The sequence below is a fragment of the Bombina bombina genome, chromosome 5 (genome assembly GCF_027579735.1).
Source record: "Bombina bombina isolate aBomBom1 chromosome 5, aBomBom1.pri, whole genome shotgun sequence".
NCBI classification, from domain to species: Eukaryota; Metazoa; Chordata; class Amphibia; order Anura; family Bombinatoridae; genus Bombina; species Bombina bombina.
In genome coordinates this window covers 137,799,020-137,826,444 of record NC_069503.1, presented here as the reverse complement: position 1 = coordinate 137,826,444, position 27,425 = coordinate 137,799,020, and the positions used below count along the sequence as shown (strand labels likewise).

The following is a 27,425-nucleotide window of genomic DNA, read 5'->3' as shown; positions in this document are numbered from 1 at the left end:
TTTTAAGAAATACTTACCTTTTTCTCCTGCAAAACCGGATCGCTGATCTCAGCCTCAGTTCCTCTGTAGTGACGTCAGAAATGACAAAAACCGGCTTCCTCCAATCATGGCTTGCACCCAAGAGCGTCCAGCTCGTGATGCCTGGCTGTGATTGGAGGAAGCCAGTTTCGTCATTGCTGTTGTCTACAGCAGGAAGAAGAAGGAGGGAGATAGTCGATCCGGCTTTGCAGAAGTAAAAGGTAAGTATTTCTACAAATCCAGTGCAATGTTAATTTTCATCAATGAAAGTGCCCCTGATTTTAAAAGTATTTTTAAAAACCGGGCACTCATTGATGAAAATTGACCTTCACTTTAACAAATATACCAAGAGAACAAAACTAATTTAGCTAATCGTCAATAGTAAAATGGAAAGTTGTTTAACCCCCCCCATGCTTTGAATCATGAAAGAAAACATTTGGGTTTTCATGTCCCTTGAAGCTATCCAAAGAACAGATTAATTGCATAATGTATCATTTGTTTTAATGATTATATGTGCAACAAACATTAAAAAACAATTGACTTCCAGGAATAGTAAACACCTTGTAATTATAAGACATTTCTGTTGTGTTGCTATAGAATAAAATCTTAGCCAAGTCTAAATGCTTTTTAAAGAAATTAACATCTGCAGACATCAAGGCTCACCACTGTCATAAAGTTAAAAGTAAATTTGTTTTGCAGTTACTATCTGATAAAGCCAATCAGGGACAGATATGTAGCAGCTAGCCTGTAGTTAGCCTTGAGTAGTCAGCAGTGTGCATTCCAAGTTCTTAGAAGTAGAAAGTCCTCAATTTTCAGAGCTAAATTGCATTAAAATGGGGCAAAAAAATAATGAAAGTATATTGCAAAGTAGTTTCATTCTGCATAACTAAACATTTTATATAAAAATCTCAAGCTGTTTACTGTCCCTTTTTAATATTGGCTTGCGTTTTAGCCGGCTGATGTGCCCATTTAATAGGTCCTGTGGCGAACACTGTACTATCAAAATTTAGCAACACACCTATGGCTCTCTTGAGCACACCAGTGTAACAGAGCACATCAACTGTAAGTGTAGTTTCATTCTGCCTGATAGTGTGACGTGACAGTTCTAATGTGCTATTTTCACATTTCTGGGATGAGATTTTTTGGTGAAAATTTTTCTGCAGATCATTTTGAAATTAATTAAAGTTTTAATTAGGCAGTTACACTACTAAAGAACCTGTTCGATATTACAATGTGTTGATTAACAGGAGAATAAAGCAAATTTTAAAGTTTTATAATATTGTGTAGCAGTTGAAAATTGCATTGTAAATTAGCTGCAAAAAAAAAAAAAAGAAATTTTAAGTTTTTAAAATAAAATCCATGTGAGCCAGTCAACAATAAATGCGCTGCTGCTTTGCTGTGCTGCTCCATATTTGACTGTTCTCTTCAAACAGCACTTTGTTCTGGATTCACAGTGTTAAGAAAAATGTACTCAGTGCAGCCAGAGCACAGTGCTGTTTGAAGAGAATAGCCTGATCCAGAGCATCGATGCAAAGCGAAAGAGCTAACAGTTCCTGCATGTGTCCCATTCTTTCTGCAGACCTGCTGCATTTTCTGTGTTGACATCTCAGATCACAGCATGTTCTGCCTTGGGGGTGCACAGTCTTGGAGTATGACTACTATATACATTTAAACACCCTACTTTAAACACCCTGCTGTTGTCTATTAAATGTGACTTTTTCTATATGCTAGGAATTTGCCAGTTTAAAAATATTAAGTTCTAGCCACCACTTATTGAGGAAGCGATCTTTTAATACACAAGCTTAGTAATGGTTTTTCTTTTTATCTTTCTAATACACGTGTTTACTAAAATGATTAGGTAAAAGTTCTTACTGTTTGATGGGCATATATACATATGCTGAGCATACCCAGTGCACCCACTTTCAAATAGTGTGTGAGAGAGCCAGTGGTGGTTTGTATGGAAGTCCGTCATTGCTGGCACTGGGCACGCCACTGCTGGCAATCTGAGATGGTGCACTGGGCACGCGCAAAATATGTGCTTATGCCTCTGAAACAGTGATAGCTTTTACTAGAAGAAATTTTGCTAATTAAATTATATTACAAAATGATTCTGTTCCAAACTAAAAAGTACTCGTGCACATTTTCATTTTGACTTTTCTGTCCATATAAAATAATGTTTTCTTATTAGATTTGGATCTGTTAGGTTAATCTTTCCTTTTCCAAATAATTTGTAACATATTGCTGGACCCATGTTTGATATGAATATAAAACCATTCACTTGTGATTTGTAATCCTTCACATTTTTTTTTTATTTGTATTTTAATTAATCTTTTCTCTTTTTCGAGGGAATTTTTATTTGGCATAGCCGCCTTCTGCGCTGCCTGTAAATGGTGCATGTTACCCCATCATTTAGCAAAACAATGCACTTTTAAACACATCCAGTTAACCATTTTTATGCCTTTTTGCTTTTCATTTTTCTTTCAGATCAGGGAAAGATGAGGAGACTGCACTGGAGGAAATCGCGAGGTGTCAGGGGACCAGCTCATTAACTGAGCCCCCTCTAACGTAAAATATATGCATTTATATATTTCTCATGTTTTACATTCGTATTGCCCTAATACTAAGTTATTGCAGCGATTGTTATTTATATCCCTTCTTGGCGCATGAGCTGTTGGGGCATTGTAATCAACTATCAGCACTAAAGCACAGGCCGGCTGATTGCTATACTGCCTCTCGTTTGCAGCTAACAGCCCGGTTTTACTTGTTATAGATTGGAGCCAGAGGGCATCTAATCACATATCCTCTAGGCCAGTGTTTTTCAACCTGTGTGCCGTGGCACACTAGTGTGCCGTGAGAGATCCTCAGGTGTGCCACGGCAGACTGACAACAGTGTGACATATTTTTTAAACTTTGCTTGTTTTTTACTCCCAGTGCAGGGGTAGTTTGTAGGAGGCATGGCATAACAGCACAATACATACAGTATGTGTGTGTGTGTGTGTATGTGTATATATATATATATGCTGTATTAGGCTACAATGTGTGATTTTTAAAAAAAATTTTGGGATGGTGGTGTGCCACAGGATTTTTTAATGTAAAAAAGTGTGCCATGGTAAAAAAAAGGTTAAAAATCACTGCTCTAGGCAATGTTTGAAATTCCAGCTCCCAGCATGCTGCAAGAGGTGTAGTTACAGGGAGGGGCTATAGTGAGGAGATAATGTTGGTCCCACTGATTTGTGGGAAAATTACATTAATAAAAAGTGTCTGTTTTTGTTTTTTTAATGCTTTAGATATTACTATATGCAACTATCAGTAGACCTTTTAGTTAAACCCTCCACAACCGTACTTAGGGCCCTGGCCAAATTATCTAATACGTCTCGTCAGTACCACAAGGTCCCTCAAAACCTTTTAAAAAGGATTTTTTTTTTTTGAGTAGTTTTTATCTCTTTATGCAAGATTCTGAATGTGAAGCAGAGACGCCTACATTGCAAAATAATGCTTAAAGTGCCATAAAACATTTTGTTATGTGCATATTATAAAAGGATTAACTGGGGTAAAACTGCGTGTGTAAAAAAAAAAAAAAAAAAAAAAGAAAAAAAAAAAAAGCTTATACGTATTTTAATAACATTTCTAAAAATCTGCAAAATTATTTACACTTTAGTGTAGCCTGCTCCACCCCCCTTATCAGTGTCCTACTCCAAGCCCTGTGGTATTATGTAACAAAGTGTGCATGTGAAGATAATTAATTATGCAAAGAAGGGGGGTTGAGAAGGGACATCAGGTACTGCTATTGTTTGTTGCCAAGAGGCTTGCTCATTTCCATGAGGTAATGTCATGTGCTTTGTGAAAGCTTCAGCCCCCTACCATGCACGTGCACAAGTGCAGTCTGCTGAATCTAAGGCCTGGATAGCACCTTCCATATATGGAAATGCCCAGGGGGAGGAGCTTGCTGCAAACAAAACTATGCCTGAATTAAAGGAGTTAATGGGGATTAAAACAGAAACTGTTTTGCAAGAAAGCTTTTGACTGCCGTATATATTTAGAAACTTATGTTGGTTCATATTGTTTTATGCCCCTTTAAAAAAAAAAAAAAAAACCCAAATATTTGGCAAGATTTCTCTGCAAGCAGAGTTTACTCTGAAGTAAACTGAAAAATCTCTTAAAATCACACGCACTATCGAATCATGAAAGTTTGACTTTGAATGTTATGTCCCTTTAAAGGAACATTCTAGTAAAAAAAAAATCCATGCTCTGTGTTGCTAACAACTACATTTTTGCATGGCTGACCCTCAAACTCTATTTGTTTAACCCCTGCAAAGGGGTAAAGTTCCCCTCTGGAGCCACCAGCTGTTGATTAACTTTTATGGGGGTTAAACACAGTTTGAGTATATTTGTGCAGAAGTTATAGCTCTGATAAGCTAGAATATGTATTGTTTGTACTAGAATGTCCATTTAAATGGACAGGAAACTCCAACATTTTCTTTCATGATTTGGATAGAACATATCATTTTAAACAACTTTGCAATTTACTTCTGTAATCTAATTTGCTTCATTATCTTGTTATCCTTTGCTGAAGGAACAGCATTGCACTACTGGCAGCTAGCTGAACACATCTAGTTAGCCACTCACAAGAGACAAATGTGTGCAGGCACCAATCAGCAGCTAGCTCCAACTAGTGTAGGATATGTGCGTATCTGAAGCATGAATATGAATCATGCACGTTTAATTTTGACTTTCCTATCCCTTTAAGATTACTGAAATACTTAAAGTGCCATAAAACAGTCTGAGATATGTGCATATCCTAAAAGGGCTAATTCATTTAAAATGGTTTGCGTAACAAATTGTTTAAAAATTGCTGGCAAGTATTTTTTTAAAAACAATTTTGAAAAATAAGCAAAATTAATTACATAGCTAAGCTTCCTGGTGTAGCTAACTCCACCCCTCTTATCAGTGTTTAGACACAGGCATTGTATTTCAACTGAGTTCACAGGTTCTAGGCATGCTCCAGCAGATAATCCCTATGCATGTTTGCATTCTACCAAAACAGCAATAGATATAGATAGAGCCATAGAAGGGAATGTGGGGGAGTTAGAGCTTTACAATTCAGAAACTAAAAAGAAAGGGTTAATGGCGAGGCACCGCAGTATACATTTGCAGGTAAAGTAATTAAAGTACATGTTATATTTCTTCTGTTAAGTGTGATCAGTCCACGGGTCATCATTACTTCTGGGATATTACTCCTCCCCAACAGGAAGTGCAAGAGGATTCACCCAGCAGAGCTGCATATAGCTCCTCCCCTCTACGTCACTCCCAGTCATTCTCTTGCACCCAACGACTAGATAGGATGTGTGAGAGGACTATGGTGATTATACTTAGTTTTATATCTTCAATCAAAAGTTTGTTATTTTAAAATAGCACCGGAGTGTGTTATTACCTCTCTGGCAGAGTTTGAAGAAGAATCTACCGGAGTAGTTAAGATCATATTGCTGTTCTCGGCCATCTGAGGAGTGAGGTAAACTTCAGATCAGGGGACAGCGGGCAGATGAATCTGCATAGAGGTATGTAGCAGTTTTTATTTTCTGACAATGGAATTGATGAGAAAATCCTGCCATACCGATATAATGTCATGTATGTATACTTTACACTTCAGTATTCTGGGGAATGGTACTTCACTAGAATTACACTGTAAGAAATACATAAAGCTGTTTAATAACTAGAGATTATGTTTAACGTTTTTGCTGGAATGTAAAATCGTTTTCATTTGCTGAGGTACTGTGTGAATAAATGTTTGGGCACTATTTTTCCACTTGGCAGTTGCTTAATCTGTTTTTCTGAGAGTTTCTGTTCTCCCTCACTGCTGTGTGTGAGGGGGAGGGGCCGTTTTTTGGCGCTTTTACTATGCATCAAATATTTCAGTCAGCAACTCATTGTATTCCCTGCATGATCCGGTTCATCTCTACAGAGCTCAGGGGTCTTCAAAACTTATTTTGAGGGAGGTAATTTCTCTCAGCAGAGCTGTGAGAATTATAGTTTGACTGAGATAAAAAACGTTTATTCTGTAATTTGTTTCCTGCTTTCAGAATTTGTTATCTTTGCTAATGGGATTAAACCTTTGCTAAAGTTGTGTTGTTTACAAGGATTGAGGCTATAACTGTTTCAATTTATTAATTTTCAACTGTCATAGATCTTCTGTGCTTCTTAAAGGCACAGTACGTTTTAATATTATTCTAATTGAATTGTATTTCCAAGTTGCAAGTTTATTTGCTAGTGTGTTAAACATGTCTGATTCAGAGGATGATACCTGTGTCATTTGTTGCAATGCCAAAGTGGAGCCCAATAGAAATTTATGTACTAACTGTATTGATGCTACTTTAAATAAAAGTCAATCTGTACAAATTGAACAAATTTCACCAAACAATGAGGGGAGAGTTATGCCGACTAACTCGCCTCACGTGTCAGTACCTACATCTCCCGCTCAGAGGGAGGTGCGTGATATTGTAGCGCCGAGTACATCTGGGCGGCCATTACAAATCACATTACAGGATATGGCTACTGTTATGACTGAGGTTTTGGCTAAATTACCAGAACTAAGAGGTAAGCGTGATCACTCTGGGGTGAGAACAGAGTGCGCTGATAATATTAGGGCCATGTCAGACACTGCGTCACAGGTGGCAGAACATGAGGACGGAGAACTTCATTCTGTGGGTGACGGTTCTGATCCAAACAGACTGGATTCAGATATTTCAAATTTTAAATTTAAACTGGAAAACCTCCGTGTATTACTAGGGGAGGTGTTAGCGGCTCTGAATGATTGTAACACAGTTGCAATACCAGAGAAAATGTGTAGGTTGGATAAATATTTTGCGGTACCGACGAGTACTGAGGTTTTTCCTATACCTAAGAGACTTACTGAAATTGTTACTAAGGAGTGGGATAGACCCGGTGTGCCGTTCTCACCCCCTCCGATATTTAGAAAAATGTTTCCAATAGACGCCACCACAAGGGACTTATGGCAAACGGTCCCTAAGGTGGAGGGAGCAGTTTCTACCTTAGCTAAGCGTACCACTATCCCGGTGGAGGATAGCTGTGCTTTTTCAGATCCAATGGATAAAAAGTTAGAGGGTTACCTTAAGAAAATGTTTGTTCAACAAGGTTTTATATTGCAACCCCTTGCATGCATTGCGCCGATCACGGCTGCAGCGGCATTCTGGATTGAGTCTCTGGAAGAGAACATTGGTTCAGCTACTCTGGACGACATTACGGACAGGCTTAGAGTCCTTAAACTATCTAATTCATTCATTTCGGAGGCCGTAGTACATCTTACTAAACTTACGGCGAAGAATTCAGGATTCGCCATTCAGGCACGCAGGGCGCTGTGGCTAAAATCCTGGTCAGCTGATGTTACTTCTAAGTCTAAATTGCTTAATATACCTTTCAAAGGGCAGACCTTATTCGGGCCCGGGTTGAAAGAGATTATCGCTGACATTACAGGAGGTAAAGGCCATGCCCTGCCTCAGGCCAAAGCCAAGACTAGACAGTCTAATTTTCGTTCCTTTCGTAATTTCAAAGCAGGAGCAGCATCAACTTCCTCTGCACCAAAACAGGAAGGAGCTGTTGCTCGCTACAGACAAGGCTGGAAACCTAACCAGTCCTGGAACAAGGGCAAGCAGACTAGGAAACCTGCTGCTGCCCCTAAAACAGCATGAATTGAGGGCCCCCGATCCGGGATCGGATCTAGTGGGGGGCAGACTTTCTCTCTTCGCCCAGGCTTGGGCAAGAGATGTTCAGGATCCCTGGGCGCTAGAGATAATATCTCAGGGATACCTTCTGGACTTCAAATACTCTCCTCCAAGAGAGAGATTTCATCTGTCAAGATTGTCAACAATCCAGACAAAGAAAGAGGCGTTTCTACGCTGCGTACAAGAGCTCTTGTTAATGGGAGTAATCCATCCAGTTCCACGATCGGAACAGGGACAGGGGTTTTACTCAAATCTGTTTGTGGTTCCCAAAAAAGAGGGAACTTTCAGACCAATCCTGGACTTAAAGATCCTAAACAAATTCCTAAGAGTTCCATCGTTCAAGATGGAGACTATTCGGACAATTTTACCTATGATCCAAGAGGGTCAATACATGACCACTGTAGATTTAAAAGATGCTTACCTTCACATACCGATTCACAAAGATCATTATCGGTACCTAAGGTTTGCCTTCCTAGACAGGCATTACCAGTTTGTGGCTCTTCCATTCGGATTGGCTACAGCTCCAAGAATCTTCACAAAGGTTCTGGGTGCTCTTCTGGCGGTACTAAGACCGCGGGGAATCTCGGTAGCTCCATACCTAGACGACATTCTGATACAAGCTTCAAGCTTTCAAACTGCCAAGTCTCATACAGAGTTAGTGCTGGCATTTCTAAGGTCACATGGATGGAAGGTGAACGAAAAGAAAAGTTCACTCGTTCCACTCACAAGAGTTCCCTTCCTGGGGACTCTTATAGATTCTGTAGAAATGAAGATTTACCTGACAGAGGACAGGCTAACAAGACTTCAAAGTGCTTGCCGCACCCTTCATTCCATTCAACACCCGTCAGTGGCTCAATGCATGGAGGTAATCGGCTTAATGGTAGCGGCAATGGACATAGTACCCTTTGCACGCTTACACCTCAGACCACTGCAACTGTGCATGCTAAGTCAGTGGAATGGGGATTACTCAGACTTATCCCCTTCTCTGAATCTGGATCAAGAGACCAGAAATTCTCTTCTATGGTGGCTTTCTCGGCCACATCTGTCCAGGGGGATGCCATTCAGCAGACCAGACTGGACAATTGTAACAACAGACGCCAGCCTTCTAGGTTGGGGTGCCGTCTGGAATTCTCTGAAGGCTCAGGGACAATGGAGTCAGGAGGAGAGTCTCCTGCCAATAAACATTCTGGAATTGAGAGCAGTTCTCAATGCCCTCCTGGCTTGGCCCCAGTTGACAACTCGGGGGTTCATCAGGTTTCAGTCGGACAACATCACGACTGTAGCTTACATCAACCATCAGGGAGGGACAAGAAGCTCCCTAGCTATGATGGAAGTATCAAAGATAATTTGCTGGGCAGAGTCTCACTCTTGCCACCTGTCAGCAATCCACATCCCGGGAGTGGAGAACTGGGAGGCGGATTTCTTAAGTCGTCAGACTTTTCATCCGGGGGAGTGGGAACTTCATCCGGAGGTCTTTGCCCAAATACTTCGACGTTGGGGCAAACCAGAGATAGATCTCATGGCGTCTCGACAGAACGCCAAGCTTCCTCGTTACGGGTCCAGATCCAGGGATCCAGGAGCAGTCCTGATAGATGCTCTGACAGCACCTTGGGACTTCAGGATGGCTTACGTGTTTCCACCCTTCCCGTTGCTTCCTCGATTGATTGCCAGAATCAAACAAGAGAGAGCATCAGTGATTCTAATAGCACCTGCGTGGCCACGCAGGACTTGGTATGCAGACCTGGTGGACATGTCATCCTGTCCACCTTGGTCTCTACCTCTGAAACAGGACCTTCTGATACAGGGTCCCTTCAAACATCAAAATCTAACTTCTCTGAAGCTGACTGCTTGGAAATTGAACGCTTGATTTTATCAAGACGTGGATTTTCTGAGTCAGTTATTGATACCTTAATACAGGCTAGGAAACCTGTTACCAGAAAGATTTACCATAAGATATGGCGTAAATACCTATATTGGTGTGAATCCAAAGGTTACTCTTGGAGTAAGGTTAGGATTCCTAGGATATTGTCTTTTCTACAAGAAGGTTTAGAAAAGGGTTTATCTGCTAGTTCATTAAAGGGACAGATCTCAGCTCTGTCCATTCTGTTACACAAACGTCTGTCAGAAGTTCCTGACGTCCAGGCTTTTTGTCAGGCTTTGGCCAGAATTAAGCCTGTGTTTAAAACTGTTGCTCCACCATGGAGTTTAAACCTTGTTCTTAATGTTTTACAGGGCGTTCCGTTTGAACCCCTTCATTCCATTGATATAAAGTTGTTATCTTGGAAAGTTCTATTTTTAATGGCTATTTCCTCGGCTCGAAGAGTCTCTGAATTATCAGCCTTACATTGTGATTCTCCTTATTTGATTTTTCATTCGGATAAGGTAGTCCTGCGTACTAAACCTGGGTTCTTACCTAAGGTAGTTACTAACAGGAATATCAATCAAGAGATTGTTGTTCCTTCTTTATGCCCAAATCCTTCTTCAAAGAAGGAACGTCTACTGCACAACCTGGATGTAGTCCGTGCTCTAAAATTTTACTTGCAGGCAACTAAGGAATTTCGACAAACGTCTTCTCTGTTTGTCATTTACTCTGGGCAGAGGAGAGGTCAAAAAGCTTCCGCTACCTCTCTTTCTTTTTGGCTTCGTAGCATAATTCGTTTAGCTTATGAGACTGCTGGACAGCAGCCTCCTGAAAGAATTACAGCTCATTCTACTAGAGCTGTGGCTTCCACTTGGGCCTTCAAGAATGAGGCCTCTGTTGAACAGATTTGCAAGGCTGCAACTTGGTCTTCGCTTCATACTTTTTCCAAATTTTCCAAATTTGACACTTTTGCTTCATCGGAAGCTATTTTTGGGAGAAAGGTTCTTCAGGCAGTGGTTCCTTCTGTATAAAGAGCCTGCCTATCCCTCCCGTCATCCGTGTACTTTTGCTTTGGTATTGGTATCCCAGAAGTAATGATGACCCGTGGACTGATCACACTTAACAGAAGAAAACATAATTTATGCTTACCTGATAAATTCCTTTCTTCTGTAGTGTGATCAGTCCACGGCCCGCCCTGTTTTTAAGGCAGGTAAATATTTTTTAATTTATACTCCAGTCACCACTTCACCCTTGGCTTTTCCTTTCTCGTTGGTCCTTGGTCGAATGACTGGGAGTGACGTAGAGGGGAGGAGCTATATGCAGCTCTGCTGGGTGAATCCTCTTGCACTTCCTGTTGGGGAGGAGTAATATCCCAGAAGTAATGATGACCCGTGGACTGATCACACTACAGAAGAAAGGAATTTATCAGGTAAGCATAAATTATGTTTTTGTCTCTATCCCCACTTGATTTATGTCCCTTTTAATATTACACCTTACATGCTGTCGTCTTGTAGACCTGCTCTTAGTTTAGTGACCATGCAACTTGTTCTTAACTGAGTAGTCCATGTTTGGTCTGCAAAGGTTGTTTTTTGATAATTAACAATTATACAAGAAACCTGCTCTTGCAGTGACTATGCATGTAATCATTTAGCACACTATACACACTATACTCTTATACACTTTGTCTGCAGCAAGTTGGACTTAAAGGGAAGGAAACCTTAGAGAAACCATATAGGCTGTAAGATGTTACACGAGGGGAGATGCTATCCCAGCACCTCTCCCCTTTTGAGGGCAGTGTGTTTTCTTATGGATGCTCTGCTATTCAGCATTTTGGGCGCTAAAGTTCAAATCTCACACTGGAACTAAATTTCCCAGCATGCCATACATGGTTGTAGCTCAGATAGAGTGGCTACAGTCCAATTTTAACTGTGGGGTGGAGGGAATAGCTGCATCACAAATCTTGGCACCAGGGTCTAATTTAAAGGCACCATGGATGCGGTCACCCGTTGATAGAACCCTGCCATAAATTACTACAGTATAGGAGATAAAATTAAGGTCAACGTGATTTTTGTGGTATTTTTTTTTATTGTACAGACACATTATAGTTTATAAACCCACAACTGTGGGTCTACTCTTATATACACATCATCTACCATACATAAGGTCCAGCCATATTATAGTTGGCTGATAAGGTGCCTACACATTGGTGTTTGAATTATTTTTTACAGAACCATTCTTGCGTTTTTATTTTTCATTTTTGGTTTTTAATAAAAGTTATGTTTTAGTTTTGGCCAATCCTCTGCTTCATGTGTTTAGGTGATACCCTATTTGGAATACAGAGGTGCTATTACATGCATTCTTTTAGTCAGTATTTCATGACTCATTAGTAAATTAACGGTTTATGCACAGCACTATAGTCCTAAAATATCTATTCTATTAGACCTTTATTTTATAGGGCATTCCCATACACAGTAGTGTAGTGTCATTGTAGCTTATTTTTTATTCCAAGCCGTGGGAGGTGACTGCATATTATTTAGTCTAGGATGTGCTTGGGAACTACAAGTCCCAGTATGCTGCACAGCCATGAAACTGGTGATGGTCATTTGCATAGCGGAAATTAAGAAGGCTAATGGCAGTCAAGCTGACTTTTAAAGTGCATTTTTTAATTACATCCAATATATAGGCACATATCAAGAGCCGTTGGGTTTCAATAAAACATCTTTGCTTAGCTTCATGGGAAAGCCGCCTGCAAAGTAAATCAATTTTCTTTCCTATGGCATGGAGAGTCCACAACGTCATTCCAATTACTAGTGGGATATTCAACTCCTGGCCAGCAGGAGGAGGCAAAGAGTACCCCTGCAAAGCTGTTAAGTGTAACTTCCCTTACCCATAATCCCCAGTCATTCTCTTTGCCTCTGTCAATGGAGGATGTGCGAAGTTGGTATCTGAAGATATTAATCCTTTAATGGGTACTCTTCCCTGCAAGCAAGGATTGGGGTCTAGCTGTGTCCATGTCAAACTCCTAGTAAGAGTAGTGGTGGCTTCTAAGTAGTTAAAAGGTGGTGAGGTAGTCTTTGCTTTACTTTTAATATTTTGCTACCCCTTTGCAGAAAGCCAGAGTTAGTTACTCTGTTCTTTCTATTACTACAGGTCCATGACAGGGAGCACAGTGCATGTTACACCTACGTAGCAGCATCTGTCCTGCAGCTGGATCTCAGGTAAGTGCCTTTTCCTTCTCGGTATTGAAGGACAGCAGCACTTAAGAGGTTAATCCTCACTCGGATCCAAATTAGGACATATATCCTTTATAATTAAGGATACGTAGGACAGGCTTTATTTTCATAAACTGTAATTCCGTGCGCAGTATTTTTTTTCGCGCTCTTTCAAGTGGCGCAGTTAGTTTTTCATCTCGCTCACGTGACGCCCACACTTGCGGTATATCGGAGGGGGGGCGTAGTGAGTTTTTCAGACATGCCTTAGCTTATACTACTCAAACGTCCCAAGCCTTGATGGTTTCCCATACTGTGCCTTCTTTGTCCTCTCAACCTCCTGGGGGTGTTTATTTACCTGGGGATTTTGCCGCTCAGATTACTTCTGCAGTAACAGTGGCTTTGTTAGCTTTCTCTTCTTCGGGTAAGTGTAAGAGAAAATGTAAATATTTGTCTGCTAGTAAGGCTTCTGACCCCTCTAAATCTGCACTGGTCAACCTTTCTTAATTGTCTGATAAGGAAAATACTTCAGTAGCTTCTGAAGGTGAAATTTCAGACTCTGACTCTTTGGCGGTGAAATCTTCTGAATCTGAAGAGGTTAATTTTAGGTTTAAGCTTAAACATCTTCGGTTACTTCTGAAGGAGGTTCTAGCTACTTTGGACGACTCTGAACCTGGTTGCTGCCAACCCTAAGACGTCTTCTAAACTGGATTGAGTTTGATTCTCCTTCTGATGATGTTTTTTCTGTTCCTAGGAAAATTTCTGAAGTAATAGCTCAGGAATGGGCTATGCCAGTGGTCCCTTTTTTACCTTTCCCCTGTTTTTAAAAAGATGTTTCCTGTTGCTGACTCTATTTGAGACTCCTGGTGCACCGTACCTAAGGTAGAGGAAGCTATTTCTCCTCTAGCTAAGAGAACTACAATTTCTACGGAGGATAGTTGTTCTTTTAAGTATCCTATGGATAAAAAGCTAAAGGTTTTTTTAAAAAAGATGCCCATCTGGGTTTACAGTGGCAACCTGTTGCGGGAGCAGCATCTTATTGGTGCGATGCCCTGTCTGATCTGATTTCAGAAGAGACTCCATTAGAGGAGATCCAAGACAGGATCAAGGCTCTTAAACTGGCCAATACCTTTATCTGTGATGCCAACATGCAGGTAATTAGTCTGGGAGCTAAGATGTCTAGCTTCACTGTTTTAGCTTGCAGAGCTCTGTGGTTAAAATCTTGGTCTGCTGATGTTTCTTCAAAGGCCAAGCTTTTGGCTTTGCCTTATAAGGGTAAAACTTTGTTTTGGACCTGGTCTGGTGGAGATCATTTCAGAGATTACGGGTGGAAAGGAATCTTTCCTACCTCAGGACAAGAAGAATAAGCCTAAGGGTCGTCCGACTTCTAATTTTCGTTCCTTTCAGAACTTTAAGGGTCAGAAGTCCTCCTCTTCCAGACCAGTCCCAGGTACACTTGGAAGGCTAGCCCTGGAATAAGGGAAAACAAAAAGCCTTCCGCTGACTCAAAATCAGCATAAAGGGTCTACCCCCATCCAATTTTGGATCAGGTTGGGGGCAGACTTTATCTTTTTCGACAGGCTTGGATACGCGTCGTCCCAGATCTATCAGCTGTGGACATAGTATCCCAGGGTTACAAAATAGTATTGAAGTCTTGCCCTCCAAGGGGCAGATTTCTCCTTTCAAGACTATACTCAAACCATGTAAAGAGGGAGGCTTTCTTAAATTGCGTAAAGGACCTATCCTCCCTGGGAGTTATTGTACCAGTCCCTCTATAGGAACAGGGTCTAGGATTCTATTCAAATCTATTTGTAGCTCCCAAAAAGGAGGGAACTTTTGGCCCCATCCTATATCTCAAGTGCCTCAACAAATTCCTCAGGGTTCCGTCCTTTAAGATGGAAACTATTTCTTCCATTCTTCTATTGGTCCAGTAAGGTCAGTTCATAATGACCATAGACCTGAAGGACGTGTACTTACCCGTTCCCATTCACAATGATCATTACCAGTTTCTAAGGTTTGCCTTTCTGGACAAGCATTTCCAGTTTATTGCCCTTCAGTTTGGTCTTACAACAGCTCCCAGAGTATTCTCAAAGGTTCTGGGAGCTCTATTGGCAGTAATCAGATCCCAGGGAATTGCAGTGGCGCCTTATCTAGACGACATCTTGGTTCAGGCGTCCTCTTTTCAACTAGCAAAATATCATACAGAGATGTTGTTGTCTTTTCTACGTTCCCACGGGTGGAAAGTGAATCTGGAAAAGAGTTCTCTAGTTCCAACTACAAGAGTGACTTTCCTAGGGACAATCATAGATTCTCTGACTATGAAGATTTTCCTGACTGATGTCTAATTCCAAACTTCTGGCTTCTTGCCTTTCCCTCCAGTCTGCCTTTCGTCCATCAGTGGCTCAATGCATGGAGGTGATTGGTCTGATGGTAGCTTCCATGGACATCATTCCTTTTGCTCAGTTCCATCTGCGACCACTGCAGCTTTGCATGCTCCATCAATGGAAAAGAGACATTCAGATTTATTGCTGAGGATAAATCTGGACCCCTTAACAAGAGACTCTCTCTCTTGTGATGGATTTCTCAGGAAAATCTATCTCAGGGCACTTGCTTCCTGAGACCTTCCTGGGTGATATTGACTACGGACGCCAGTCTGTCAGGCTGGGGAGCTGTTTGGGGTTTTCTGAAGGCTCAGGGCCTGTGCTCCCGGGAAGAGTCCTCTCTTCCCATAAACATCTTGGAGTTGAGAACAATCTTTAATGCCTTGAAAGCTTGGCCTCAATTATCTTTAGTCCGGTTTATCAGATTCCAGTCGGACAACATTTCCTCAGTGGCTTATATTAACCACCATGGAGGAACTTGGAGCTCCCTGGCCATGAAGGAGGTGACTCTCATTCTGCAGTGGGTGGAAGCTCACAATTGTCTATCAGCCATACACATTCCAGGAGTGGACAATTGTGAGGGGATTTTCTGAGCATACAGACTTTTCATCCCGGGGAGTGGTCTCTTCATCCGGAAGTGTTCTCCAGGATAACCCTCCTTTGGGGGGTTCCGGAGTTGGATCTGATGGTGTCTCGTCAGAACGCCAAGCTTCCAAAGTAGGGTTCATGGTCAAGAGATCCTTAGGCCGCCCTGATAGATGCCCTGGCGGTTCTGTGGAATTTTGGTCTAGCATACCTGTTTCCTCCGTTTGCTCTCCTTCCTTGAGTCATTGCTCGTATCAAGCAGAAGATAGCGTCTCTGATCCTAATAGCTCCTGTCTGGCCTCGCAGGGTCTGGTTTGCTGATCTGTTGAAGATGTCATCTCTTCCACCTTAGAGGTTACCTCTGAGGAAGGACCTTCTAATTCAGGGTCAATTCCTCCATCCAAATCTAGATTCTCTGAAGCTGACTGCTTGGAGATTGAACGTCTAGTTCTGTCTAGACATGTTTTTTCGGAAGCGGTCATTGATACTATGCTTCGGGCTTCTAAATCTGTTACTCGCAGGATTTACCATAACGTATGGCGTAAATACCTTTTTTGGTGTGAAGCTAAAGGTTTCTCCTGGAGTCGGGTGTGTATTCTCCAAATATTATCGTTTCTTCAGGATGGCCTGGAGAAAGGTTTGTCAGTCAGTACTCTAAAGGGTCAGATTTCTGCTTAAACGTCTTACCAGATGTTCAAGCTTTTGTTCAGGCCCTGGTCAGAATCAAGCCTGTGTTTTAACCTATTGCTCCTCCCTGGAGACTTAACCTAGGTCTTAAAGTTTTACAGCAGGTTCCCTTTGAGCCAATGCATGTTGTTGATATAAAGTTATCTTGGAAAGTTTTGTTTCTCCTTGCTATTTCTTTCGCTTGCTGAATTTCTGAGCTTTCAGCTATGCAGTGTGATTCCCTGTACCTTATTTTTCATGCAGATAAGACGGTCCTTCGTACTAAATTGGGGTTTCTCCCTAAGGTGGTGTCGGATTGAAACATTGATCAGGAAATTGTTGTTCCTTCTTTGTGTCCTAATCCTCCTCCTCATAAGGAACGTCTATTGCATAACTTAGATGCTGTGCGTTCTCTTAAATTTTACCTTCAAGCTACTAAAGATTTTCGTGACTCTTCTGCCCTTTTTGTTGTTTTCTCTGGAAAGCGTAAGGGTCAGAAGGCCACTTCTACTTCTCTTTCCCTCTGGTTAAGAAGTATGATTAGTTTTGCTTAAGAGACTGCTGGACAGCAGCCTCCTGAGAGAATTATGGCTCATTCCACTAGGGCTGTCTCCTCTTCTTGGGCTTTCAAAAATGACGCTTCTGTGGAATAAATTTGCAAGGCGGCAACCTGGTCCTCTTTGTATACTTTTTCCAAATTCTACAAATTTGATACTTTTGCCTCGGCTTCTTCAAACGGTGGTGCCTTCTGTTTAGGCCCTCCTGCCTTGTTCTCCCTCCCTGTTCATTCCGTGTCCTCTAGCTTGGGTATTGGTTCCCACTAGTAATTGGAATGACGTTGTGGACTCTCCATGCTATAGGAAAGAAAACAAAATTTATGCTTACCTGATAAATTTCTTTCCTTCCAGGCATGGAGAGTCCCCGACCCCGCCCTGTCTTAATTATAATCCCGGCAGTTTTTTTTTTTTTTTGAGTAAACCTCAGGCACCTTTTTTCTTCTTTCTTCTTTTTCCATTTTCCTTCGGCTGAATGACTGGTAATTATGGGTAGGGAAGTTACACTTAACAGCTTTGCTGGGGTGCTCTCTGCCTCCTCATGCTGGCCAGGAGTTGAATATCCCACAAGTAATTGAAATGACTTTGTGGACTCTCCATGCCCGGAAAGAAAGAAATTGATCAGGTAAGCATACATTTTGCTTTTGGGCTCTGTCAGATTGCAATTTATTTTCCTCAGTTAATCCTGTAGGAGATACCAACCAGCAGATAATGTCCAGAACCTGCTCCAAGTTTTTTTTTTTGTTTTTTTTTTGTAAGGGGTATTTCCCACGCAAAGTAATGCAAGCTTTGCTTATACAATGTTTCAATGTTGCTAAAAACGTCCTTTACAGTACAGCTCTTATTAAAGGGATAGTAAACCTCATTTTTTTTTTCTTTCATAATTTTGGATAAAGCATGCAATTTTAAGCAACTTTCTAATTAACTCCTATTATAAATTTTTCTTCGTTCTCTTGCTATCTTTAGTTGAACAGGCAGGAATTAAAGCGTTGGAACCGGTCTATTTTTTGTTCAGTACCCTGGATAGTGCTTGCTGATTGGTGCCTGCATTTAGCCATCCAATCAGCAAGCGCAACAAAGGATCTCAACCTCAAATGGGCCGGCTCCAAACCTTTTATTCCTGCATTCTCAAAGATAGCAAGAGAACAAAGTAAATTAGAACGCTGCTTAAAATTGCATGCTCTATCTGAATCATGTAAGAAAAAATGTGGGTTTAGTATCCCATTAATATTGAGTTGTATATTAAAAAATGTGAACATCATCATTTTAGTATTGTGATGCAGAAGTTTAAAAACGGGAGGATTTTTGTCGGGGGCATTTGTAAAGCAGCAGATTTGTTTATCAACCAGCGTCTCGTTTTTTCCTCCTACGTTGCTTCTAGTGTCCTAGTCTTCGTCACTCCAACTCTGTTACCGTGACAACCTGCCATAACCCTCCACGCTCCCTAGAGAGCGGCACAATGGTCGTATTGCCATTTATGAACACCTTGTTAAGGGCAAGATATGTGCTAGCTCAGAATTAACCTTTACAAAGACTGGCTCAGGGGAATTCTGTTATTTTCATGAAATTCTAAAGTATGTAGAAATATTACAGAGGAAAATTCATAGCATAATTTACGATAATTGTACAGTACTTGAGAAATTGTATTTAGTATTTACAACAGGGGGTTCATAAAATGTATTAGAATTTAGTTGTTATGGAATGATTTTCTATAGGGATCCATAAAAAAAACTATTGAGAAAGTAAACGACAATAATCTCATTTTTGCCAAACTCCTCATTGAAAACAATTTATCTTCCCTATTACCATCTGTACATGACCTGTAGAAAGTTGTCATGTCAATTATTATTATTATTATTTTAATTTATTTATAAAGCACCAACATATTTTGCAGCACTGTACAATAATTAGACATTTGCATAAATCATAAGTATACAGTTATGGAGTACAGTAATCGGAAGACATTTAACTAAATCATAAGGGTAGAAAGTCCTGCCCTTGAGTCACTATAAGCTGTAAACCATCTTTACATGAAATGATCAGCAGGGCAGGTGGACTTGTGAGCTTGCATTCTAAAGGAACATATGCTCCTTAAAGGGACATTAAACACTAAACAAATGCTAGATACAATAATGCATACAAAGAAAAGATTAGTCTAATAACATGTAGATGTTTCAATAGTCACAAAATACGCGTAAAGTTTTAGTGTATATAAAATAATGGATGCTGTCATGCAGTAACTTTTAGGTTTCTTTTCCTGCCAATTAGAGACCGTTATAAATTGGTCACTGGGGTGTGCAGCCAATGACTGTGTGGAATATAATATAACCGTGTCCTGCACTTCCATTTCTAACAGGAACTGAAAAGCTCACAATTCCAGAATGGAATTACAGGAAAGGGGAACAAAACAAATAATGAAAGTATATTGCAGTATATATATATATATAATATATATATATATATATATATATATATATATAATATATATATATATATATATATATATATATATATATATATATATATATATATATATATATATATATATATATATATATATATATACACACAAACGCACACAGACTTTTTTTAAAAATCATTTTATATTACTATTTCAAACTGTTTTATGCCCCTTTTTAAAGATATACATTTTTGGCCTTCTATTTAATTAATGTGCCAACCAGCCACATTCTGATCTGCCAGACCTATAACATCTTTCATACAAAGTGGCCGGCTGATGAGACTTTTTGTACCTGTGTACATTTAGCTTTACCTGATAATAGGGGAAAACGTGTTACACCTTAAAGCCAAGAAGAGGTTTTCCTATTTTTTTTAAATTGTATTAAATGGTGCATTTTCTAACAGAGGCTTAACATGAGGGGTTGATAGATTTAATGTAAACCTCTTGGTTGCAATATAAATGCTTAATTAAGCAAAGTAAAACAAAGTTGTAAATTATTGTGCATTTTCAGCCCTGAAAACTGAGCAAATGGCAGGCTTCACAAGCCTAACCGTGCCACATATCTCCCCCTAATTTGCATTTTTTTCTGTTGTGGTTAAACAATTCAATTTTTTTTAACACAATGACCTGGGAAAGCTGTCTTCTGAAGACGCAAGTGTCACAATAAAAAAACTTCCACACTCTGCTGATATGTACTATTGGAAAACTGCAACAAAAACGTGAAATTACAAGGTGTTTCCTGGATTAGCCAGTGATACAATATCATTTTAAGTGACAGCAAATGATTGTATAGTGGGATACAAAGAGAAAAACAATTAGGAGCCAGAAGAAGACATTTCTGTGAGTCATTGCTTCCCTGGATTTGTCAAGCCCTAGTCTCTCTCAATAGATAACCAGCAAGACCAGGGTGCCACAAGCAGTACAGCCTCACATGGGCTGTCTTGTCCTGGCCTGCAGCTGGGAGGAAACAAAGCCCAGACCCGCAGCTATGTTTACAGCTAATTTTTATTTGATTTTATGAAATAGAAAAATGCAGCTTTTGTTTAATTACTTACAATACGTTACTATAATACTCTTAAAACCAGGGGCACTTTAATTCATTAACGTTTACAATGATGCTTATTTTTTAAAATTCTTAACTTTGCGTTATGGTAAACATAACGATGATCCTTGGCCTGCAGCTCCTGCTTTCTTTAGCAGATCAATGACGAATCCTGCTTGACGTCCAGCTCATGGGCTAACGCAACGATTGGAGGTAGCCGGATTAGTCATTGATATGCTAATGAAAGCAGCATATGCGGGCGGAGGATCGACGTTATGCTTACCGTAACACAAAGGTATGTATTTTGAAAAATCACCTAAAGTGCCCCTGTTTTTAAGAGTATTATTTTATACTGGGCTTTAATTCGTTAAAGTTTACAATCACTTTAACATATTGTTTCCCTACTGTGCCTGCTGGTCTCTGCAGAACCATTTTAACCCCTTACAAATGCTGGTGAGTAACTCCTCATTAAACACTTAGGTGTTACGGCTCCGTGTGACAATAGTAGTGCACATACAGATTAGTGACATGTCCTGCTTTTTGACAGCTGTATTGTGCACTTCAGGTTAGATAGAAAGCAGAAGTTTTATCTTTTTTCAGCGGCTGCAGAGCCCTATATTATTCCTGTGTTAAAAAATAATATATATATATATATATATATATATATATATCTATAGCCCTCAGTTTACGCTGGGGTTAGGTTTCAGAAGGAATGGTTGTAAATCGAAACCGTTGTAAATTGAAACCCAGTTTATAATGTAAGTCAATTTGCAAGTGAGGGAGTTAGGTTCCAGGCCCCTCTCAAAATTGTCGTAAGTAACACCTAATACATTATTTTTAAAGCTTTGAAATAAAGACTTTAAATGCTAAACAGCATTATAAACCTAATAAAATAATCACACAACACAGAATATATAATTAAACTAAGTTCAATGAACAAAAACATTTGCTAAACAGCATTATAAACCTAATAAAATAATCACACAACACAGACTTCACTTGCATTTTTATGCAAACAGTTCTTTCTATGCATTCAAATCTGGACTGATTTATAGACAGGAAGATCTTGTTCCTGTGAAATCTGCTCGATAGGTCAGGTCTGGTTAAACTGATTAATTTCAGCTTGCTTGGCTTTGCTGCAACACAAGCGGACAGCTCCACCTACTGGCTATTTTAATAAATGCACTGCTTCTCAATGCTTTTCAATAGCAGTCACATGACTGGAAAAAAAGGTTGTTATTCTGAAACGGTGTAAATTGAACAGTTGTAAACCGAAGGCCATCTGTATATTAATTCAGTCATTTAGATAGAGAATATAGCACAGTAAGACTATATGATATACTGTGAATAGGTGGGGGATTGCAGATACTTCATGTAGAAAGCTCCTTTGTTTCAACCGATCGCCGTTCTTAGCTGCTACAGCAGCCTACGGCTAAAAAATCTTTTTGCTAAGAGGTGACGTTTTCTTTTGGCTAAGAGGTGAAAACGTCACCTCTCAAGCCAAACAGCGATCTGCCGTGGGCTGCTGTAGCAGCTAAGAATGGCGATCGGTTGAAACAAATAAAGGAGCTTTCTATATGAAGTATCTTATACTTCATGAATGAAAGTGCCCTTTATTTGTTTCAATAGTAAATCCTAGCGTTTGTACAACGCTAGTTGACTTTCACTTTAAATAGATTTTGCATTTATTTAAATTCAGTTAATCTTCATGACCTTTAATCTTTCTATAGGTGTGACGAAAGTAACATAGTTTAAACAGTGAATTCTGTTTTTCTTCCAATTTTCCCTATTATATGTCCTTTCAGCCTTGTATTTAGCCACTGACCACTTGGAAATGAATCAGAAATTAGCCTGTAAGTCATGATGCTGCTATATGCTTGGTACTGTGTTGCTGACACCCAGAAATTACTATATTGTGAAGGACTTAAAAATTGTATGCATTGGTTTGTATATTTTATACCTCCATGTATTGTTTTTATCTTCTAGGGACACTAATGAGACATTGCATGCTGAAATTCATTAGGAATGTTTTCATTAATGACCCTAGGTAACTATGCAGTTGGTTGTATAGGTATTTGGACAATTTTCATAGTTTTGACTCTAAGCTAGCACAATGGATTTTAAAGAACTAAAGTTCAGACTTTTAGGCAGCTTTAATTCAAAGAGGTGATTTAAAAAAAAGTATTGTATGAATCAATAAAAATGTCAGCAATTTTAGCCCCCCATTTGCAAGGGCTCTAAAGTAATTGGACAAACTAAAATAATTGCAAACAAAATGATTATTCTTAACACTTGGTTGAAAATCCTTTACAGTGAATGACTGCCTGACGTCTGAAACCCATGGTCATCACCTGGTTGTCCCTAGTGATGCTTTGCCAGGCTTTTACTGCAACTTTCTTAAAGGGGCAGTAAGCACCTTGTAATTACAAGACCTTTTTGTTGTGATGCTATAGAATAACTCATCATCCAAGTCTGAACGTTTTTTAAAACATAACTTTTACGGCAATTATCTGGGCTAGTTATCTGATAAAGCCAATTAGAGACAAATGTGTAGCAGAGTTAGCCTTGATAAGTCAGCAGGATGCATTCAAGTTCTGAAAATTAGAAATGGCTCAATTTCTAAATTACATAAAAGGGAGCAAAATAAATTAAATATATTGCAAAATTGTTTCATTATGCTTAACTAAACATTTCATATACAAATCTCAAGGTCATTACTGCCCCTTTTAGGTGCTGCTTGTTTGTGGGTCTTTCTGGTTTCAGCTTTGTCTTCAGCAAGTGAAATGCAGGTTCAGTTGGGTCAGGTCACTTACTCCGTTTTTTTTTTTTTTTAAGAATATTCCACTTATTTACTTTGAAAAGCTCTTTGGTTGCTTTCGCTGTATAGTTTTAGGTCATCTATCTATACTGTGAAGTGCCGCCTTATCAGTTTTTCAGCCTTTGGCCCAATCTGAGCAGATCGTATAGTGACCCAGTTCTATTGGCAGCCATACATACCCATGTCTTAACACTACCTCCACCTTGTTTCACAGAGGATGTAGTAGTAGGCTTTGGATCATGAGCCGTTCCTTCCACTCTTCATCATAAACTTCTCTTCTAATTTCTTCTTGGGAAAGAATCTGAATGTGCACAGATCTTAGTGTTTTGCTCTTACACAAGAAGAAATCCAGCTCCAAAAAGAGTCGACCGCCGTCTTCTTCTGCATTCGGCAACTAACAAAGCTGACAAGTGCATATGTGTAGAATAGGTTGATCTTAGTTTCATCTGTCCATAGAATATTGTTCCAGAATTGGGAAGGCTGTTTTATATTTTCTGGCAAAGTCTAATCTGGCCTTCCTATTCTTGATGATTAACACTTGCTTTTATCAAGTCTTCTCATAATTGTAGCCTTTGACAATGCTACTCCTACATCCTGGAGAGTAATCTTGGCTAGATGTTGTGAAGAGTTTTTTCTTCACCAAAGAGAGAATTTTGTGATCATCCACCACAGTTTGTTTCCATGGTCATCCAGGCCTTATGGTGTCGCTTAGCTTGCCAGTGTGTTGCATCTTTTTAAGAATCCACCACCTTGTTAATTTAGCCACTCCTAATGTTTCTGCTATCTCTCATAATGGGTTTATTTGGGGGGGGGGGGGGTTCCAGGCTACTGATGGCCTGCTTTACTTGCATCGATAGCTCTTCTTTTTTTTTTTTTTTTTTTTTTTTAAATCCACTCCAGACCTTTTAACGGCTCAAAAGGTAAAAAAATTAGGGAACAGCCCCAACTGACCATGAAACAGCTTCTTAGTTGACCAATTACTTTTGGTCCCTTAAAAAATGCTTTAGTTGCTAATATAGAATTTTTCCAATTAGATGTAAATGCCCTCAAATTAAAACTGACAAGTCCGAGCAAGACATATCCAGTGGGGTTGTGCGTCTTGCACTTCTGATTGGCTGACCATAGGTGTCCTGCTAGGTACTGTAGCTGCAAGGCTTGCAAATCCAGAAAGGTGTTTGACCCCTAACTAATTTTCTAATGATTTACAAAGATTCATAAATTAATAAATTCACACATAGGGCAAATCTAGTTTTACAAAGTATGTAACTTTATTTTCCAGCTAAAGGGTAGGAGAGTCCACGGCTAAATTCATTACTATTGGGAATTAAGAACCTGGCCATCAGGAGGAGGCAAAGGTACCCCAGCCAAAGGTTTAAATACCTCCCCCACTTCCCTCATCCCCCAGTCATTCTTTGACTTTCATCACAGGAGGATGGCAGAGTTGTGCCGGAGTTTCCTAGTAGTCTCAGATGGAGGGTTATTCTCTGCAGTGAGACTGGAGCTTTAAGTAGTCCTGTCAGTCTCTCAGTGAGGGCCTGGGCGAAAGTTAGAGTCCGGAGATGCAGGGAGAGTTTCTGCGAAACCATCCCGACTCATGTTAACAGCTCCATAAGCAGTCAGCGTTGACAAGTTTTGCTGCCTGCTTTCTTCACTCAAGTCCATGTAAGGAGCGACGTTGCTAACCTGTCACATTTGAAGGGCCGGGGGGGGGTTATACATGATTTTGTTGTGTCATTGCTGTGTTATGTGCGAGATGAGGCTCTGGCAATGTGTGAAACTTTCAGGTGACTTGCGGGAATCTTGTGCGACCATTTTTGGCGCGTTTTTTCCCTAGTGCAGGGGCGGTCCTGCCAGGCATTCCACATGACGGGCTGTGTCTATCCTCTGTTGATCTGTGGCGCAGGAGACATAGCGGTTTCTGTAGTCCAGGTCCTAGGAGGTGTCGAGTGCCCCAGCCTTTGGTGGTATAAAGGTGCCTTTTTGTAAATTAAGCTAGTCTTCCCATAAACACAAGCGATGGAGGTCTCTGACACGTTAGAGGGCTCTCCCTCCTTAACACAGTCTCATTCCTGTGTTTATTGTGAGGAGGTTCTGGTAGATCAGCCTGCTCAACTATGTTCCACATGCCTTGATAAAGTTACAAAATCTAAATGTAAACGGATGTCTAGTGTTACTGAGCCGTCCACCTCTGAGGGTTTATCGTCCCGTGAGGTGCATTCCCTATTTTCATCTCTGATTGCACATGCAGCGCCCCAGGGTCTAACAGTTACTCCTTCAGGAGAGATTCATTGGCCGTCAGACTTTGTGGACCAACTAAAATCGGTCCATGCCTTACTACGTTCTGCTAAGCGCAAGCGTAGAGTGTATCAGGGCGACTCGACCCAGGGTTGTCCTCACCGATGGCAGATCCAGAGGCTCTATATGAGGGCGAGGCCCACTCAGACTTTTCGGAGGAGGCCCATTCTGGGTCTGAGTCCGTTTCATCTAAGCCTCCTGCTGCGGAGGAGCCTGATGATAGGTTTAGGGTGGAAAATTTGCGTTTTCTGCTGCGACTTGCTACTCTGGAGGTTCCGGAACCTAAGATCCCGGAGGAACATGTGATTCCTAAACTTGACAAGGTTCCCGTTAAGAATGAATGGGAGCGATTAGGGTGGTCGTCTTCTTCCTTCTTCTTTCTTCTTCAACACTTCCAGTTTGTGGCCCTTGCCTTTGGTCTGGCGACGGCCCCGAGAGTCTTCATGAAGGTTCTCGGGGTGCTGCTTCCAGTAGCCAGATCCAGGAGCATTGCGGTGGCGCCTTACCTGGACGACATCCTTGTTCAGGCGCCGTCGTTCAGCCTTGCAGAGGATTATTCGAGGGCTGCTATTCTGCTCAAATCTCACGGTTGGAAGATCAACTCAGGAAATAGTTCCCTGGTTCCCAGCAACAGGGTAGAGTTCCTGGGTACGACAATAGACTCTATGTCCATGAAGATATTTCTCACAGATCAGCGACGCAGGAAGCTTGCATCAACCTGTCTGGCCCTTCAGTCCATCACACGCCCGTTGGTGGCTTAATGTATGGAGTTGATAGGTCTCATGGTGTCAAGCATAAATGTCATCCCATTCGCCAGGTTCCATCTCAGACCTCTTCAATTGTGCATGTTGAGACAGTGGAACGGCAATCATTCAGATATATCAAAGCTGATATCTATGGATGCTTGGACTCGGAACTCCATGGGGACATCCTTCTTGAGACTGTCCTGGGAGATTGTGACCACGGACTCCAGTCTGACAGGATGAGGAGCTGTTTGGGGTGCCAGAATGACACAAGGAAAGTGGTCCAGGGAGGAGTCTCTCCTTTTGATCAACATCCTAGAACTGCGAGCAATTTACAATGCTCTGAAGGCATGGCCTTCTCTGGAGTTGGTCAGTTTCATCAGGTTCCAGACCGACAACATTACCTGAGTGGCTTACATCAACCATCAGGGGGATACGAGGAGCTTCCTCGCGATGAGGGAGTTGTCTCTGATTCTGGAGTGAGTCCCACGACTTCTTGCTTTCAGCGATTCACATTTCAGGTGTGGACAACTGGGATGCAGATTTTCTCAGCAGACAATCCTTCCATCCGGGGGAATGGTCTCTTCGCCCCGAGGTGTTTGCGGAGATTTGTCACAGATGGGGAACGCCGGAGATAGATCTCATGGCATCCAGACTCGATTGCAAGCTGCCTCGATACGGGTCGAGGTCCAGGAATCCCCAGGCAGAGCTGACGGATGCTTTAGTGGTTCCTTGGGGTTTCTGCCTAGCTTACATCTTTCCACCGCTACCACTCCTACCTAGAGTAGTGGGACGCATCAAACAGGAGCGGGCCTCGGCCATTCTGATTGCTCCTTTTGTGGCCGCGGAGGATGTGGTTTACGGATCTGGTGGGGATGTCGTTCTCTCCGCTGTGGAGATTACCCTGTTCAGGGATCTGCTGTCACAGGGTCCCTTTCAACATCGAAATCTAGATTCTCTGAGGCTGACTGCGTAGAGATTGAACGCCTAGTCTTAGCCAAGAGAGGCTTTTCTGAAAGTGTGATTGATACTCTAATTCAGGCAAGGAAGCCAGTC

At 40.9% G+C, this 27,425-nt stretch overlaps 1 protein-coding gene across 2 annotated transcripts in view; it reads left to right on the top strand.

The window, feature by feature from the left end:
- The window catches only part of SETD2 (SET domain containing 2, histone lysine methyltransferase), a 284,758-nt gene that overhangs the window by 8,474 nt on the left and 248,859 nt on the right, over positions 1 to 27,425 (top strand). For both annotated transcript variants that reach the window (XM_053713722.1, XM_053713721.1), the window contains exon 2: positions 2,503 to 2,583. In XM_053713722.1, the coding sequence (XP_053569697.1) occupies positions 2,503 to 2,583 (81 nt within the window). The remainder of the gene's footprint in view (positions 1 to 2,502; positions 2,584 to 27,425) is intronic.